Source organism: Macrotis lagotis, chromosome 2, assembly GCF_037893015.1.
Source record: "Macrotis lagotis isolate mMagLag1 chromosome 2, bilby.v1.9.chrom.fasta, whole genome shotgun sequence".
Taxonomy (NCBI): domain Eukaryota; kingdom Metazoa; phylum Chordata; class Mammalia; order Peramelemorphia; family Peramelidae; genus Macrotis; species Macrotis lagotis.
Genome location: NC_133659.1, coordinates 171,035,340 through 171,052,681, shown reverse-complemented (window position 1 = coordinate 171,052,681; position 17,342 = coordinate 171,035,340). Strand labels below are relative to the sequence as shown.

General features: G+C 35.8%; 1 protein-coding gene across 1 annotated transcript in view; it reads left to right on the top strand.

Annotated features, from left to right (window-relative positions):
- The window catches only part of BRIP1 (BRCA1 interacting DNA helicase 1), a 448,227-nt gene that overhangs the window by 213,627 nt on the left and 217,258 nt on the right, over positions 1 to 17,342 (top strand). The window contains exon 16 of the mRNA XM_074223555.1: positions 1,711 to 1,832. Coding sequence (XP_074079656.1) covers positions 1,711 to 1,832 — 122 coding nt within the window. The remainder of the gene's footprint in view (positions 1 to 1,710; positions 1,833 to 17,342) is intronic.

Sequence of the window (17,342 nt, the reverse complement as noted above, 5' to 3'; positions counted from 1 at the left end):
AGTATGTACTTTATAGTCTTTCATCTCTCAGTAAATTAAATAATTATAAAAATGGAAAGTTATCTGCAAAGCCCAGCTGCTCTCTTCTAATATTTTCATCAAACCTTAGAACAGAACCCATCTTAATGATATCTCACCAAGTAGGTGAAAAATACATGTTTTCCCACTGTAATATACAATAGGATAGATGGCCCTGTAGAGCTAATCTATCAGCACGTTTATCTTAGACACTGCAATTAGACAGTGAACTAGGCCCAGAATTAAATAAAAAGCAATCACAGAATTGGAAAGGTTCAGCCTATATCTGAATAATATTACCCTCCACAACATCCCAACAAGTATTCATCTTAGCTTTGTTTAAAAATCTCCCATGGGGTGGGACATGTAACTTCCCAAATTAGCCCAATCCATTTTGGATAATTGGGTCAGAAAGTTTTTCCTCACATTTGCTTATGAGAATATGCTTTATTGCCTTAGGGTAACAGTGAAGAGCATTTACTAATCCCAAGAAATAAAAACTCATTTTTAATCAGTAATTTCCTGGTAATATGCAATGACCATATGGCCGTGAATCGTCGAATTCTATAGAAGAAGTAGAGAAGCAGGTCATTTAAAGGATGAAAGAGGTTTATGCTAGGTGTGACTAATCTACAATATTTTAACAAGGAGTTTCATACCAACAAAAATGATGTAAATTATATTGGGAATTATACAGATGGAAAAAAAGAGGTTTTTTGGTTGTGATATAGGAGTATGTCCATATAAACTCCAGGGGTAGTCAACAATAACAAACATTTGTTAAGTCAACAAGTATTAATTATGTGCTAGATGCTGCATTAAGTCCTGGGGAGACAAATAGAAGCAGAAAGAAATACAGTTCTTCTCCTCAGGGAACATGCATTCTAATGGGGGAAGACAAAAACCTAAGGAATCTGTAGAGGACAGAGGGAAGAGGAGGAGAAAGTGGTGTTATATACAGTAGAGGGTTTTCAGAGACTCAGGAGTAGAACTTGGGGAAGAAATGAAGGGATAGCTGGCCTGGATGCTTTACTGGGAGAAACTGACCAATCAGAGGAAAGGGTATGATCCAGGGGGACACATCTAGGAGTAGGGCTGAAAGAAATGGTTACCTACAATACCAGGAAATCTTAACTGAAGACCTAATCAGGACAACTTCCTGTGGTGTTGATTTGTTGTGTACATCATTGTAGACAATACACTGGTCAGTAAGTTCACATTTCCATCCAAGGAGCATAATGAGGTGGTACTACTTCATAAATGCTCTAGTTTCATAAATTTAATAGATCATCTTCCACTCTAAGCCAGTGTTGCCTTTGGCTGCTGCAGCTCTCCACTTGGCAAATAGGGTGATTTTGTTGGCTTTAGGTGGTCACTGCAGTCTTTTGTCCTTTCTGAGGGTAACTCTTTTTTGCATTGGTAGATTTTTCAAGAAAATAGTCATGGAGTCCCTCTCTTTACTTTTGTTCATTTTCCTTTTTTGCTTCCCACACCCCTGGAGTTGATAATTTGTTAAATAAGTGCAGGTATAGCTATTCTACAAATTTTAAAGACAGAATACAATGCAATACAACATTATAACTTTATTTTACTTAAATTTTTTTTTTTTGCTACTCTCATTCTGAAGAAATTGTAAGTGGGAAAAATTCCACATATAATTCTTTTAAATAATCACTCTCTTTTTACTTTAAGATGGTGCCCTCCTTGTAGCAGTTTGCCGAGGCAAAGTGAGTGAAGGTTTGGATTTCTCAGATGGAAATGCCCGTGCTGTCATAACGATAGGGATTCCATTTCCAAATGTGAAAGATCTTCAGGTAAACTTTCAAAGCTCTTACGCATTTTTATTTGCTATAAAAAGTTACTATTCTTTGAAGCAAATTGTAGATTTTGTTTATAATTTTTTCTCTCATTTCTGTTCATTGAAGAACTTACTCAAGTGAATGTGTTTCAGAAAAACCTTAATTTTAAAATAGTTTCAATTTATATAAATTTCTTTGGAGCAGCTGCTCGATAGCAGCACCAAACCTGGAGTCAGGAAGTTCCATCTTCCTGTGTTCAAATTCAGCTTCAGTTACTTAGCTGTATCTATGCCCTACCTCTGTGACCTAAGGCAAATCCTCTTTGCCTCAGTTTTCTCATCTGTAAAATGTAAATGTAATGTAATCTATAAAATGCAAAATGAATTGAAGAAGGAAATACAGAGTTCTCTTTGCCAGGAAAACCCCAAATGAGGTCAAAAAACAGATTTGTCTGAAATGATTCAACAACATAATTTCCCTATTTGGAAATGATTTTTTCCATTCACAATTTAGGATAGGGAAACCACATTTTTGTCAGTAATTAATATAGCTTTCATTAATAATTATTAAAAACCTGTCACATAAGAGTGGAAGTTAATGTGTATCTTTATCTTATTTGTTTGCTAGTTGATTTTTGTTTTAGTTTTTTTTTTTGCTAGTTGATTTTTAAATCAGAAATCATCGTATGTATTTACTGTCCATTTAAGTACCTAATGGGGAAAGGCATAATATACTTTTACTTAACCATTGATGAATTATAAATAGAGCATAGAAGTATATAAATATTTTTTCATACATATTCTGGACCTCTTTCATTTATCTTACAAGATGGTGGAAGGGGAGGTGAAAAGAGATCTATAATTTCAAGTCCAGTTTTGGGTAGGTGACCTTGAAAAATCATTTAGGTGAGGAGGATCATTTTTCTCCTTAGGGTATTCTCTTTATATTTTTCTTTATGAGTATTTGTGTGAGTGTTTTTCTTTTGTATATTCTGTCTCCCCATTTGAGTTGTGACTTAAATGTTAAGCATTTCTTTTAAAATGCTGGGCAATGGAAATTTGCTGTTTATTCAATAAGTGTTAGGCCTTCTTGAATTGTGTCATGTGGAGGTACAGACTAATATTATGAATGACTGTTAGTCCAGATAGCAGTATGGCTTTAAACTGTGCAAGCAGTTAGGAATTCTTCTACACTTGTGTAGAAGACTGGGAGCTCATAGTAAGCCTGAAGAATAGAGGGACCATGTGCTCCCTTGCACCAAGGAAGTCCTAAAGGGCCAGAGATTTTCATCAAAGCATAGAAGGGAAAGATATCATAAGCAGCATGTTGATTGACAACATGAGCTAATGATATGCTTTGTTCCTCCATGTGCATGTGTGACCCCACATTCATCCTCCCCCAATTAGATAGACAACTGATATACAAAGATCCCTAAAATCTCCATGGAGGCAGTATGTTTTGTCATTTTTTTATCACCTTGAACTCATTGCAGAGATCTCTCTTCTTGCTGTAATAATAACAACAACAACCCAACTTTTATTTCTTTAGCATTGTGAAGTTTGCAAAGTTCTGTAAACATATTTCATTTGATACTTGAAGCAACCCTTTATGGTAGGTGCTAGATGAGAAAAGCAGAGACAATGTAGATATTTTTTGCAAGTTTGTAATAAGCATTGAACAGGCCTTCAGTTTGAATCTTTTTTTTTTTTGCCACTGGGGTGGTCCATAAAGAGGAGAGATATTTTAATGGTTTGGGCCTGAGAAATTAATTGTCTTGTCATCCAGTTCCCACCTAGCTTTATTTTGCACAGTATTCTTTTTTGAGCTTCCTGCTTCAGGTAAGTAGCCCTTCTTATCCCCTCAGCCCTTCTTGCCTTCTCCTTGTTCTGTGAACTCAGCAAATTTTTCCCTTGTAGGAGCAGAAGACTCTCTCCAAATCCCTACCCTTGAAATCCTTCTTTTTCTTAGGAACTGTTTCCTTTATTATTTCTTCCTTAATTCCTCTAAGTAAAAGAGTACCCACTTTTCTCGAATCTCCTATGGAGTTTTTCTTGATCTTTCCCGTGTACTTTACTATATTTTTCAATTCAATAACATTCATTTTATCTTATTTTATTTGCTAGTTGGATTTAAATAAGAAATCATCTCATGTATTTCCTGTCCATATTTTTACTTAACCACTGTTGAACTATAAAGAGAACAGAAATATACGAACATATTTTTTTTTGTACATATTCTTGAACTCATTCATTTATTTTGCTACAAGGGAGCACATGGCCCCTATTTTCCACAGGCTCACTATGGATTCCCCATCTTGTCACAAATGTAGAAGAATTCATAACTGCTTGCACAGTTTAAAGCCATTAGGTTTTTGCAAGGCAAATGGGGTTAAATGGCTTGCCCAAGACCACACAGCTAGGCAATTATTAAGTGTCTGAGGCCAGATTTGAACTCAGGTACTCCTGACTCCAGGGCTGGTGCTTAATCTACTGTGTCACTTAGCTGCCCCCCACTGAGCCACCTAGCTGCCCTCAGGCACCACACTTTTTGCCAAAACAGCAAACTTCGATTGTTGGGAATTTCTTTTTTTTTTTGTTTTTTTGTTTGTTTAAGATTTAATTTAATTTGAATTTTACAATTTTCCCCCTAATCTTACTTCCCTCCACCCACCCCCACAGAAGGCAATTTGCCAGTCTTTGCATTGTTTCCATGGTATACATTGATCCAAATTGAGTATGATGAGAGAGAAATCATATCCTTAAGGAAGAAACATAAAGTATAAGGGATAGCAAGATCAGACAATAAAATATCAGTTTTTTCCCCCCTAAATTAAAGGTAATAGTCCTTGGTCTTTGTTCAAACTCCACAGTTCTTCTCTGGATACAGATGGTATCCATTGCAGAGAGCCCCAAATTGTCCTTGATTGTTGCACTGATGGAATGAGTGAGTCCATCAAGGTTGATCACCACCCCCATGTTGCTGTTAGGGTGCATAGTGTTTTTCTGGTTCTGCTCATCTTGCTCAGCATCAGTTCATGCAAATCTCTTCAGGCTTTCCTGAATTCTCATCCCTCCTGGTTTCAAATAGAACAATAGTGTTCCATAACATACATATACCACAGTTTGCTAAGCCATTCCCCAATTGAAGAACATTTACTTGATTTACAATTTGTTGCTACCACAAACAGCTACTATGAATATTTTTGTATAAGTCTGTTTTTACCTTTTTTCTTCATCTCTTCAAGGTATAGACCTAGTAGTGGCATTGCTGGATCAAAGGGCATGCACATTTTTGTTGTCCTTTGGGCGTTCTTCCAAATTTCTCTCTGCAAAGGTTGGATGAGTACACAGCTCCACCAACAATGTAGTAGTGTCCCAGATTTCCTACAACCCTTCTAACAATGATTATTATCCTTTCTGGTCATATTGGCCAGTCTTGAGAGGTGTGAGGTGGTACCTCAGAGAAGCTTTAATTTGCATTTCTCTAATAAGTAATGATTTAGAGCAAGGTTTCATATGACTATGGATTGCTTTGATTTCCTTATCTATAAATTGCCTTTGCATATCCTTTGACCATTTGTCAATTGGGGAATGGTTCTTTTTTTTTTTTAAATTTGACTCAGTTCTCTGTATATTTTAGAAATGAGTCCTTTGCCAGAAGCATTATTTATAAAGATTATTTCCCAGTTTACTGCATTTCTTTTGATCTTGGTTACAGTGGTTTTGTTTGTGTAAAAGCCTTTTAATTTAATGTAATCAAAATCATCTAGTTTGTTTTAAGTGATGTTCTCCATCTCTTCCTTAGTCATAAACTGCTTCCTTTTCCATAGATCTGACAGGTAAGCTAGTCTAGTTTGCTTGTAATATTGTTTTTTATGTCTAAATCCTTTATCCGTTTTGATCTTATCTTGGTATAGGGTGTGAGATGTTGATCTAATCTAAGTTTCTAAGATACTAACTTGCAATTTTTCCAGCAGTTTTTATTGAAGAGAGAGTTTTTATCCCACTAGCTGAACTCTTTGGGTTTATCAAACAGCAGATCACTATAATCGTTTTCTGCTATTGTACCTAGTCTATTCCAATGGTCCACCACTCTGTTTCTTAGGCCATACCAGACAGTTTTGATGACTGATGCTTTATAATATAATTTTAGATCTGGTAAGGCTAAGCCCCCTTCTTTTGTACTTTTTTTCATTAAGTTCCTGGAAATTCTTGACTTTTTATTTCTTCATATGAATTTACTTTCAACTTTTTCTAACTCATTAAAGTAATTTTTTTTGGAATTTTGTTTGGCAGGGCACTAAACAAGTAGTTTAGTTTTAGTAGAATTGTCATTATTATTATATTAGCTTGACCTATCCATGAGCAGTTGATGGTTACCCAGTTATTTAAATCTAATTTTATTTGTTTTCAATTTTAATTATTTTCAAAAAGTTTTTAAGTCTGCCTTGGCAGGTAATCTCCCAGGTATTTTATATTGTCTGAGTTTACTTTGAATGGAATTTCTCTTTCTAGCTCTTTTTGCTGTATCTTGCTAGTCATATATAGAAATGTTGAGGATTTATGAGGGTTTATTTTATATCCTGTGACTGCTAAATTTTCAAATTATTTCTAGTAGGTTTTTTTTTTTTGCAAGGCAATGGGGTTAAGTGGCTTGCCCAAGGCCACACAGCTAGGTAATTATTAAGTGTCTGAGACCATATTTGAACCCAGGTACTCCTGACTCCAGGGCCAGTCCACTGAGCCACCTAGCCACCCCTTCTAGTAGTTTTTTAGATGATTTTTTGGGATTCTCTAGGTATACCATCATGTCATCTGCAAAGAGTGAGAGTTTTGTCTCTTCCTTCCCAGTTCTAATTCCTACAGTTTCTTTTTTTTCTCTTATTGCTGAAGCTAACGTTTCTAATACAATATTGAATAGTAGTGCTGATTATGGGCATCCTTGTTTGACCCCTGATCTTATTGGGAATGCCTCTATCCCTGTTGCATATAATGCTTGTTGATGGTTTCAGATAGGTACTGCTTATTATTCTGAGGAACAATCCACTTATTCCTACACTCTCTCTAGTGTTTTTAGTAGGAGTAGGTGCTGTATTTTGTCAAAAGCTTTTTCAGCATCTTTAGATATAATCATGTAATTTCTGATAGGTTTGTTATTGATTTAATTAATTATACTAACAGTTTTCCTAATAGTGAACCAACCCTACATTCCTGGGATACATCTTACTTGGTCAAAATGTATCATCCTAGTGATAACTTGTAGTAATCGTTTTACTAAGATTTTATTTGAGATTTTTGCATCTAAAGTCATCAGGGAGATAGGTCTATAATTTTCTTTCTCTGGTTTGACTCTCCCTGGTTTATATATCAGTACCATATTGGTGTCATGGAAAGAGTTAGGCAGACTTCCATCTTCCCCTATTTTTCCAAAGAGTTTATATAGAATTCCTTAAACGTTCCTTAAACGTTTGGTAGAATTTACTTGTGAATCCATCAGGCCCTATAGATTTTTTCTTAGGGAGTTCAATGATGGCTTGTTGAATTTCTTTTTCTGAGATAGGGTTGTTTAGGTATTTAATCTCCTCTTCATTTATCCTGGGCAACTTATATTTTTGTAAATATTCATCCATTTCACTTAGATTGTCAAATTTATTGGCATAGAGTTGGGCAAAATAATGCTGAATTATTACTTTAATTTCCTCCTCATTGGTGGTGAGTTCACCTTCTTCATTTATGATACTAGCAATTTGGTTTTCCTATCAATTTTATTAGTTTTTTCATATAACCAACTCTTGGTTTTATTTATTAATTCAATTATTTTTGCTTTTGCTTTTATTAATTTCTCCTTTAATTTTTAGATTTTCTCATTTGGTATTTAATTAGAGGTTTTCAACTTGTTCCTTCTCTAATTATTTTATTTGCATATTTAGTTCATTGATTTCCTCTTTCTCTAATTTATTCATGTAAGTATTTAAAGTTATACAATATATTCCCAACAGCTGCTTTGAGTGAATTCCATAGGTTTTGGTATGTTGTTTCATTATTATCACTATCTAGGATAAAATAATTAATTATTTCTATAATTTGTTGTTTGATCCACTCATTCTTTAAAATGAGGTTATTCAGTTTCCAGTTAGTTCTGTGTCTATATCTCCCTGGACCAATATTACATGTGATTTTTATTGCATTGTGATCTGAGAAAGATGTATTCACTATTTCTGTCTTTCTGCAATTTATTATTAGGTTTTTATGCCCTAGTACATGGTCAATTTTTGTATAAGTGCCATGTACCACAGAGAAAAAGGTATATATTCCTTTCTATCCCCATTCAATTTCCTCCTTAAGTCTATCATATCTAGTTTTTCTAACAATATATTTTTCTCCTTGTTTCTTTTTCATTTCATCATTCAATTTATCTAGACCTGAGAGTGGGAGTTTGAAGTCTCCCACTAGTAGAGTTTTGCTGTCTATATCTTCCTGTAGTTCTTTCAGCTTCTTCTCTAAGAATTTGGATGCTATCCTATTGGTTGCATATATATTCAGTATTGAAATCACTTTATTGTCTATGGTACCTTTTAGGAGGCTATTGTTTCCTTCCTTATCTCTTTTAATGCTATCTATTTTTGTAGCTGCTTTGTCTGAGATAAGGATTGTTACCCCTGTTTTTTTCACTTCAGCAAATATAATTTGCTCTAACCTTTTACATTTACTCTATACTCCCTGCTTCATATGAGTTTCTTGTAAGCAGCATATTGTAGGATTCTGATTTTTAATCCACTCTGCTATTTGCTTACCTTTTAAGGGAGCATTCATCCCATTCACATTCAAAGTTATAATTACTAACACTTTATTGCCCTTCATGCTATCTTCCCTCTGTTTGTATTCCCCCCCTTTTCCCCTTTATCCATATCACCCAATATTTTACCCAAAATATCCAGTATTTTGTTTCTGAATTCCTCCCGCTTTAGTGTGTTTGCCCTCCTGTATCTACCTCCCTCCCCTTTCTTTCCCCTTTCCCTTTTTCCCTTTTCCCTTCCTTCTGTTAGTTCCCCCTTTTCTCTCCCTCCATGTCTGTGTCTCCCTCTCCCCTTTTACCCTTTTAATACTTGAAAGGTTAGATGTTTTTCAAGTTAACTGAGTGTGTGTGTGTAAGTTATCTTAAAGCCAAATTTCATGAGAGGAAGATTCAGGTATTTCTCATCCCCTCCCTTCTTCCCCCCTATTACCATAGGTCTTTTGTACCTCTTAATGTAATGAGATTTATCCCCATTCAATCCCCTCCCTTCTCCCATCTCCTTCCTATCCCTCTTTTTAAGGAGGAAATATTTTTAAATCATTCTATCTGAGTCATGGAAAATCTTGAGTCTACATCACTTCTGGCTAAGTATATTCTCTTTAATAGAGTTACAGTTCTTGAGAGTTATTAATGTCTTTCTTCCAAGTAGGGATATATAGCCAGTTTCATCCCATTGGGTAGCCATCTCATGGATAAGTCATGAGTGTCCATCATTTCTGGCTAAGTATATTCTCTCTGATAGAGTTATAATTCTTAAGAGTTATGAAACTCTTTTTCTCATGCTGGGATATAGCCAGTTTCATCTTAATTGGATAGCAGCCCCCCCGCCTTTTAACCTTTTCATGTATCTCTTGAACCTCCTGTTTGAGGTCTAAATTTTCTATTTATCTCTAGTTTTTTCATCAGGAATTGTTGGAAGTCTTCCATTTCATTAAATGTCCATCTTTTCCTCCTGAAAGAGAAGGCTCAGCTTTGCCAGATAGTGGATTCTTGGCTGCATTTCAAGCTCCCTTGCTCTTTCGAATATCTCATTCCCGGCCCTTGGATCCCTTAATGTTGATGCAGACATGTCCTGTGTAATCTTTACTGTGGCTCTTTGCTATCTAAATTGTTTCTTTCTTGCTGCTTGCAGGATTTTCTCTTTTATCTGATAGTTCTGGAATTTGGCCACAACATTCCTTACTGTTTTCATTTTAGGATCTCTTTTGCATTTGTCCAATTGAGGATCTAAGAGAATTATTCTCACTTTGTATTTGCCCAATTGTATTTTCTAATGATTTGTTTTCTTGTTGCAAGGTGTTAATCTTCTCTTGGGTTTCTTTTCCCAAATTTTCCAATTGATTTTTAAACTCCTTTCTTATTTCTTCAAGTATTTTTTCTGTGATGGAAAACAGATCATATTCTCCTCAGAGGTTCTAGGTCTCTCTGAATTATGGTCTTTTCCTTCCAATAATTTTTCTGTGAACCCTCCTTGCTGCTGGCCTTTCTTCATTTTACTAAGAGCTTGAGTTGGGGAGGGGGTGTTTCACAGAGATTTGGTGTTGGGATCCCTAGAGGCTTTACTCACTGAGTGTCATATCTCCATCTGGCCAGTAGGAGGTGCTGGTTTCTTTCTCTTGAGTGTCTGTGACCTTGATTGAGGCCCTCTCCCTTGACCTGGAGGAGTGATTGAAGCTGTTAAATATTTTTGTTTTTTATCTGGAGTGAGGTGATCACTCTCCCTATTGTCAGCTGAGGTGGTTCTGCTGCTCACACTCCTAGGCTTCAGCTGAAATGGAGACATGGACTCTTGCGTTCCCTTGGACCAGATGAGCCCAGGGATGTTGTCTGTATCTCTCCTCCAGAACTCTCCTTCTAGCCCTGCTGGCAAGCTCCTGAGGGTCAGCGGCAACACCAATGCCTCTACTCCCTAGTTGACCCAAGGCCGCCCCCCCCCCCCTGCCGTGGGCCCTCAGGCTCCCAGGCTCCATCCCCACCACTAATCAGGCTAATCCATGGCTTATCCAGGCTTCCAGGTTCTCCCTGGTCCCATGCTTCTGCAAAGTCAGTCCTCTGCACCTGGACTCACCCACAATTGGGGAAGACAAATCCTGAGATAGATGTTCTTTCTCCTGGGTTTTCTTTCTGGGTTTTGTTGATCGGATTCCTGTTAAGAGATTTGTTTCACATCATATATAGGGAAAGATCAGGAGATTTTAAAACCGTGCCTGTCTTCTCTCCACCATCTTGACTGGAAGTCTCCATTGTTGGGAATTTAAAAGAAATTTGAGTCAAAACTCAAATGGGTATACAGAACATGTTCCTGAATGCTGGGGATGCAAATTACATGGGAGTGGAATGGTGGTAGTGGTTCAGGAAATGAAGCTTTGGCTTACCTGGGTGTCCTTCATTCACTGGAGGTCTAGAACTCAGGGCTCCCTTTTCCAATCATAGGGACAGAGGGTGCCAATGAGATCATTTCATTCTAATTTTATTTTGCATCACTTCTGTTCACAAATTCTACTTTCTATCCAGACAGGCTTACTTGTTCCTGAAATCATCATTCCATTTCTCCACTATACTATATTCACACTAGCCAGTCTTTTTACCTGAAATGCACTCCCTCCTCAACTTCATCTCTACCTTCAAGGCTCAGCTCACATGTCACTTGTCAAAAGCCTTCCCTGGTGCTTACCTTTCTCACCTTTCTCTCTAGTTATTCCTTCCTCAAATTGTTTTTTATTTATTTTTCTCTCTGTACATGTAAGAACCAATAGCAAAAACAACACTCCTGAGTGCTTCCAAACCAAATTAAAATGTAATTGAGAAATATTTAGCAAATTAAATAAAAATACAATAAAACATATATAATTTATTTTATAATATATTTTAAAATATAACATATTTTAAAATTAAATCAATGTGTTGGTGTCAGGGATCCAAATTTGAATCCTCCATTTCTATTTGAAATAAATACCTCTACTCTAGGCAACTCTCAAATAAAATAAGATTCAGAAAAGCTGTCAACTTGACTTGGAATTTTCTGACTCAGGAGTTCCCTTTCCCAAATAAAATCACTAATCTAGTCCCTATCCCAAGTGCCTTAGCATAACACTTTGCATATAGTAGATAATTTAAAAATGTTAATGGAATTGAAAATGGATCTCTGAGTGAATCAAGAAAATTGTTCTCACAAAGTCTCTGCATTAATTTGCAGGAGAGGAATAGGCTCACTCAGAACCTATTAATTTTTGATTATAAAGAAAATTAAGATGATTGATTTAATAAGTTTATCTCCCTTGATATCTTTGCTAATTTTTATTTAGTTCTTCCTACATTACACTGTCCAATTGATTAGAAATTGTGAGATATGGAGGAGGAAAGATGAGATTTGCTAAAAGGAGAAGGCTCTGGTGAAGCAGATAAAATGAATGAAACTTCCAAAAGACATTTAAATTTAAAAGGGACTGGTGTATAATACATTTCCAGAACATTTTCATCAAAATAGATACTTTTAAAAATGGTTCTACCAATACTAGATAAAGGTATTCAATTCATATTTTTCTTGACTAAAAATTTACAAAGCTCTAATGCTATCTAATAATTTGGGTTGGGGTTGGAATTTCCTAATGTGATATGTTGCCCACTTTGCAAAAGTAAAGAAGCTAGCCTACTGCTATACCAAGTGAGAAAGTCTGTCAATAACTATGTTGCATAAGATAGTATCAGGAGCCTTGCTAAATTAAGGATTTCTATATTCCTCATCCTTCTCTATTTGACTACTTTAGTAAACTCCCATTAATCCATGATGAATTAGGTATACTCTTTATGCTGCTTACAGGAATGACTGAATATAATTCATAATTTTTTGAAGATTTAAAAAGTAACAATTCAATCCTTTTATAATTTAGAAGAAACTTTAGGATCCTTTAATCCTTCTTGATCAATCAATCATTTACCATTTATTAAATACTTATTATATTTCATTTGCCATGCTAAAAGGTAGGCATTTAAAAAAGGGCAAAAACAAGTTCTTGCTGTCAAGGAATTCACAGTCTAATGGGAGAGACAACAAGAGAACAATTATGTATAAACAAAATACATCTGAGATAAATTGGGGATAATCTCAGAGAGAAGCCTTTAAAATTAGGAGGACTGGAAAAGGCTGCTACCAGAAGATAAGACATCTTCTGTGACTTGAAGGAAGCCAGGGAAACTAAGAGGTAGAGATGAAGCAGGATAGAGTTTCAGTCACGGAGGTCAACCAGGGAAAACACTTTGAGCTGTGAGACAGAATGTTGTACAAGAAACAGCCAGAAGACTAATTTTCCCAGATTAGCCAGAAGGCTAGCCTTCCTACAGCCAAGAGGGATCTTGTTTGATTAAAGAGCAGGTAGAGGGGAGTAAAGGATAAGAAGACTATAGGAAAGGTTCAGGTTATGAAAGGATTTGAAAATCAAACAGATTTAATTTTTGATTCTAGATAATAGGGAGCCCCTAGATAGAAAGAGATGCTATGGTCAAAGCAGCATTTTAGGGAGATCAGTTTGGCAACTGAGCAGAGGATGAACTGGAGTAGAGATAGATTTAAGATAAGATGACAGTAGTCTAGGCATGAGGTGACAAGGGCCTTCATAAGGATGGTGGCAGCAGCAGAGGAAAGACATTACAAAAGTAAAAAACTACATGACTTGACCACTGGTTGGATTTGAGTGATGCAAGCAAATGAAGAATGGAGTACACTACCTAAGTTGAAAGTCTATATGACTGGAAACATGGTGGTATCCTCAAAAGGATTAGGGAAGTTAGGAAGGGTGGGGGATTTGGGGGGAAAGATGAGTTCAGTTTTAGATGTCTATAAGACATCTAGTATAAGATGTCTAAAAGGCTACAGAGTTATGAGTAGAGGTAAGGAAAGAGTTTTGAACTGGAATGGTAAATCTTAGGGTCTTGTAAAGAGATGATAATTGAAACCATGGGTGCTGATCATCAAGTGAAACCGTTTAAAGGGAGAAAAGATGACCTAGAATAGAACCTTGGAGAACATCCATAATTAGTAGATATGACTTGGATAAAGAACTGGTAAAGAAGACAGAGTAGTTAGAGAGAATGAAGAATGAAATAGAATGAAGTAGTCAGGAGAATGAAGAGAGAAGCACATCATGAACTCCTAGAGGGAAGAAAATATCAGGAAGTAAAGGGTGGGGGCAGCTAGGTAACTCAGTGGATAGAGCACCAGCTCTGGAATCAGGAGGACCTGAGTTCAAATTCGACCTCAGACACTTAATAATTGCCTAGATGTGTGGCTTTGGGCAAGTCACTTAACCCCATAGCTTTAAATAAATAAAATTTAAAAAAAAAAGAAGAAATGGGGGATCAATAGTGGGAAAAGCTGTGTAGTGGTCAGAAAGGATGAGGATTGAGGAAAAAGTTTTAGATTTAGCAATTAAGAAACCACTAATAACTTTGCAAAGAGCAGTTTTAATTGAATGATAAGGTTAGGAGCCATTACTATGAACATCATTTAATCACTATTTCCTTAACCTTTTTGATCATTTGAGTTTCTTGTTTAGATTTTGGATAAATGTCTTTTTAGCATTTCATGGTGGCAGGGGTAATGGGCTATGGCACAGGATTTGGGTTCCTAGGTACCTGGATATGCTGTGATTTTGAATACATTGCATACATTCTGGGTCTCAGGTGTTGCCTCTTTGAAATGAGAACAATAGTTGCAATTTTCATTTCAAGGTTTTTGTAAGTCTTAAATGAGATTTTTTAGGTCCTACAGACAACAAAGAGACAAGGGAATAATGGTAGATGAGCTGTGGGGAGAAATTTTAGAATGCCTGCCTGCACATAATAGATATTCAATAAAAATTTCTTGGATTAAGTTGAAATTAAGTTGGTCAGAGGATCAACATCAATTACTTTAAATTGAAGAAAAGTATTTTAAAGGAATTTTTCTTCTCTTTTTAATACATCTGATGTTGTTCCATTGAAATTTATATATATATATAAAAAGACAGAGCTTGTATTCACAAGAAACTTAAAAATTATTTAGGAGAACAATAAAGATATGAAATCAGTGACTAAAACAATATTGCATATTCAGTCAATATCACATGATGATCATGATATACTTTTTTGGTGATTCATAATATCATCAATGTGGGTACTTGATCCATCAGTGGAGATCATAACTCTACTCTTTACATTTTTTAAATGTTTCTTGTACGTTATAGTGGCTGAAAAAGTTCCATCATCTGGTAACCTATTCCCGGGTGATAAATTTCTCTGAACTTAGTTATATAGGTTCAACTTTATTTACCAGACATATATACAATCCATTGTTTGGCTTGTACTCAAAAGAATTTCCTGTTTGCTGCCCAGCCTTTCTGATAATAAGATTTCTTGCATTTATCTTTTTCTTCATCTCTCACTCATTTTTCAACCCCTTGAAATCTTGTTTTTGACTATGCCACTTGATTAACCCTGTTTTCTCCACAAATATTGGTGATTAATTTTTAAACTCATCAGCCTTTTCCCAGTTCTCATTTTGCTTGACATTTCTGTAGCTCTTTACACTTGCCCACTTTCTTCCCATTCTCTTCTACCCTAGTTTCTATATTATTTCTTGGTTCTTTTCCTGCCTCACTATTTCTTCTCTGCTTGATCATCTTCCTTTTCTTATCCTCTAAACTGTATACTTTCCCAAAAGGATCTGTCTTAAGGCCTTCTATCTTATTCCTCTTCTATCTTATCCTCTAAACTGTGTACTTTCCCAAAAGGATCTGTCTTAAGGCCTTCTTTCTTATCCCCTCTCTTTCTTAATAATCCTATCAGTGCCTATGAGTTCAGTTATCATATCTGTAAAGAAATCACAATTCTACATCAAATCCATATATTCAACCTTAATTTCTCTCCTGATCTCCCATCACACATTCTACACTCTGGTCATCTCTAGTTGAATATCCTATAGGCATCTTGAGCTTGCTATGTTTAAAAGAAAATTCTTTATATTTCCTCCAAATCCTTTTCCCCATTTCTATTAATGGCACCACTATCTATCCTTTGAAAGAGATTTGCAGCCTTAGAACCTTTGGTGACTCTTACTTCTCCTTTCTTCCCAGATCCTATTGCCACATCTTGTCACCTCTACCTCCTCAAGATCTTGCCCAGGTCCCCTTCTTAGGCGCAAATACACACTATTTCAGGCCAGTCTCATCTCTTGCTTGAATTATTCCTATAATCTTCTATTTGTTCTACCTCTCCTATTTTTTATCTAATCTTTCCTCCACTCAGCAGCCAGAGTGATGCTCCTAAAATACAGATCTAACCAGCTCACTCCCCTACCGAAAAACTTCAGGGGCTCCTTATTGTCTTCATGATAAAATACAAAATCTTCAGACTGGCACTTAAATTCCACCATGGTCTCCCTTCCTTTTCAGACTTGTTTCATATTGTCTCCTTCATATACTCCCTATTCTAGCCAAATTGGCTAATTCTCAAGCTCTTCCCTGCACACTGCCTTTCATTTCCAATGTGTTATCATACCTCTAGCCTTCAGTGAGCCTCTGCCTCTAAGAAACTGTAGCCTATAGGAGGTGACATCTACAGAGGGATTTCTGGATCCTCATTTTGTGTAGTATCCTCTCATGATTGAAATCATTTTTTTCAACTTTTCATAGGGCGAAGAACTGGATGTTAGTTCATTTATATAGAACACTCCTCCTGATAATATAAATATACACTTTCCCTGAAACTTAGCAACTTGGAGAATTTTGTTTGTTTTTCATTTGAATTATATTGTTCCTTGGGCACAGGTATACAATTCATTGCCTTTTCTTTATTCACACACTTTCTAGCAAATCCACATAATCACTGTCAAAGCTTTCATTCTCTTGGCACAGCCTTTGAGACCTCAGGGTTACCCCTTAGGACATAGTGAGGAATTGAAATATGATTATGGTAAGGGATATCTTAATGAATTGCTAATTTGTATATTACAAGACTCTAAATACAAAAGGAGTTGAATAAAGGTATACAACTTCCCTTTCCATTTATTTATGTTAGATTTTTTTGGTAAGATATTTCAAATAAATATTTGTAAAGTATTTAAAATATCTGCAGTCTTGGTTTCATCATCAGTAAAATAAGGAACTAGAGCAGATGATCTCAGTACATGAATCTAAAATTCTATTATTTCTAATAAAATCAAATTTAAATCATTATGACTTAGTGATTTGCATGATATTTCATTTTCCCCCAAATTAAAGCTATGTTATAATAATGTATAGAATTAATTTTCACATATATATATTTTAATCGCATATTTAAAGCAGAGATACAGCATGGTGTATTGGATAAGAAGTTGACCTGGAAATCTAGAAAACCCAGGTTCAGGCTTCTCCTCTAGCACATTCTGACAGTGTGACTCTAGATAAGTCACTTAACCTCTCAATTCTCTTAGACTATATAGATCACAGAAATGGTTAATTGGTAGGGGGAATTTCCTCATCTGAGAGTTCCCTGTACTAATGAAATCTCAGTTCTACATCCTATCCCTATTGATAGTAGAAATGAAAAAGATCACTAATACATCATTTTCTTCTCCCTAATTTGAATTCTTAATAAAGGCAGCTTCTGTTGATTGCCAACCATGCTAGAAAAATTAGACATGTGGAAACTAAGGGGGCAGTGGCACCAATTTTATGATCTCCCCCCAAAAAAATCTCTTCTTAACATTAAAGA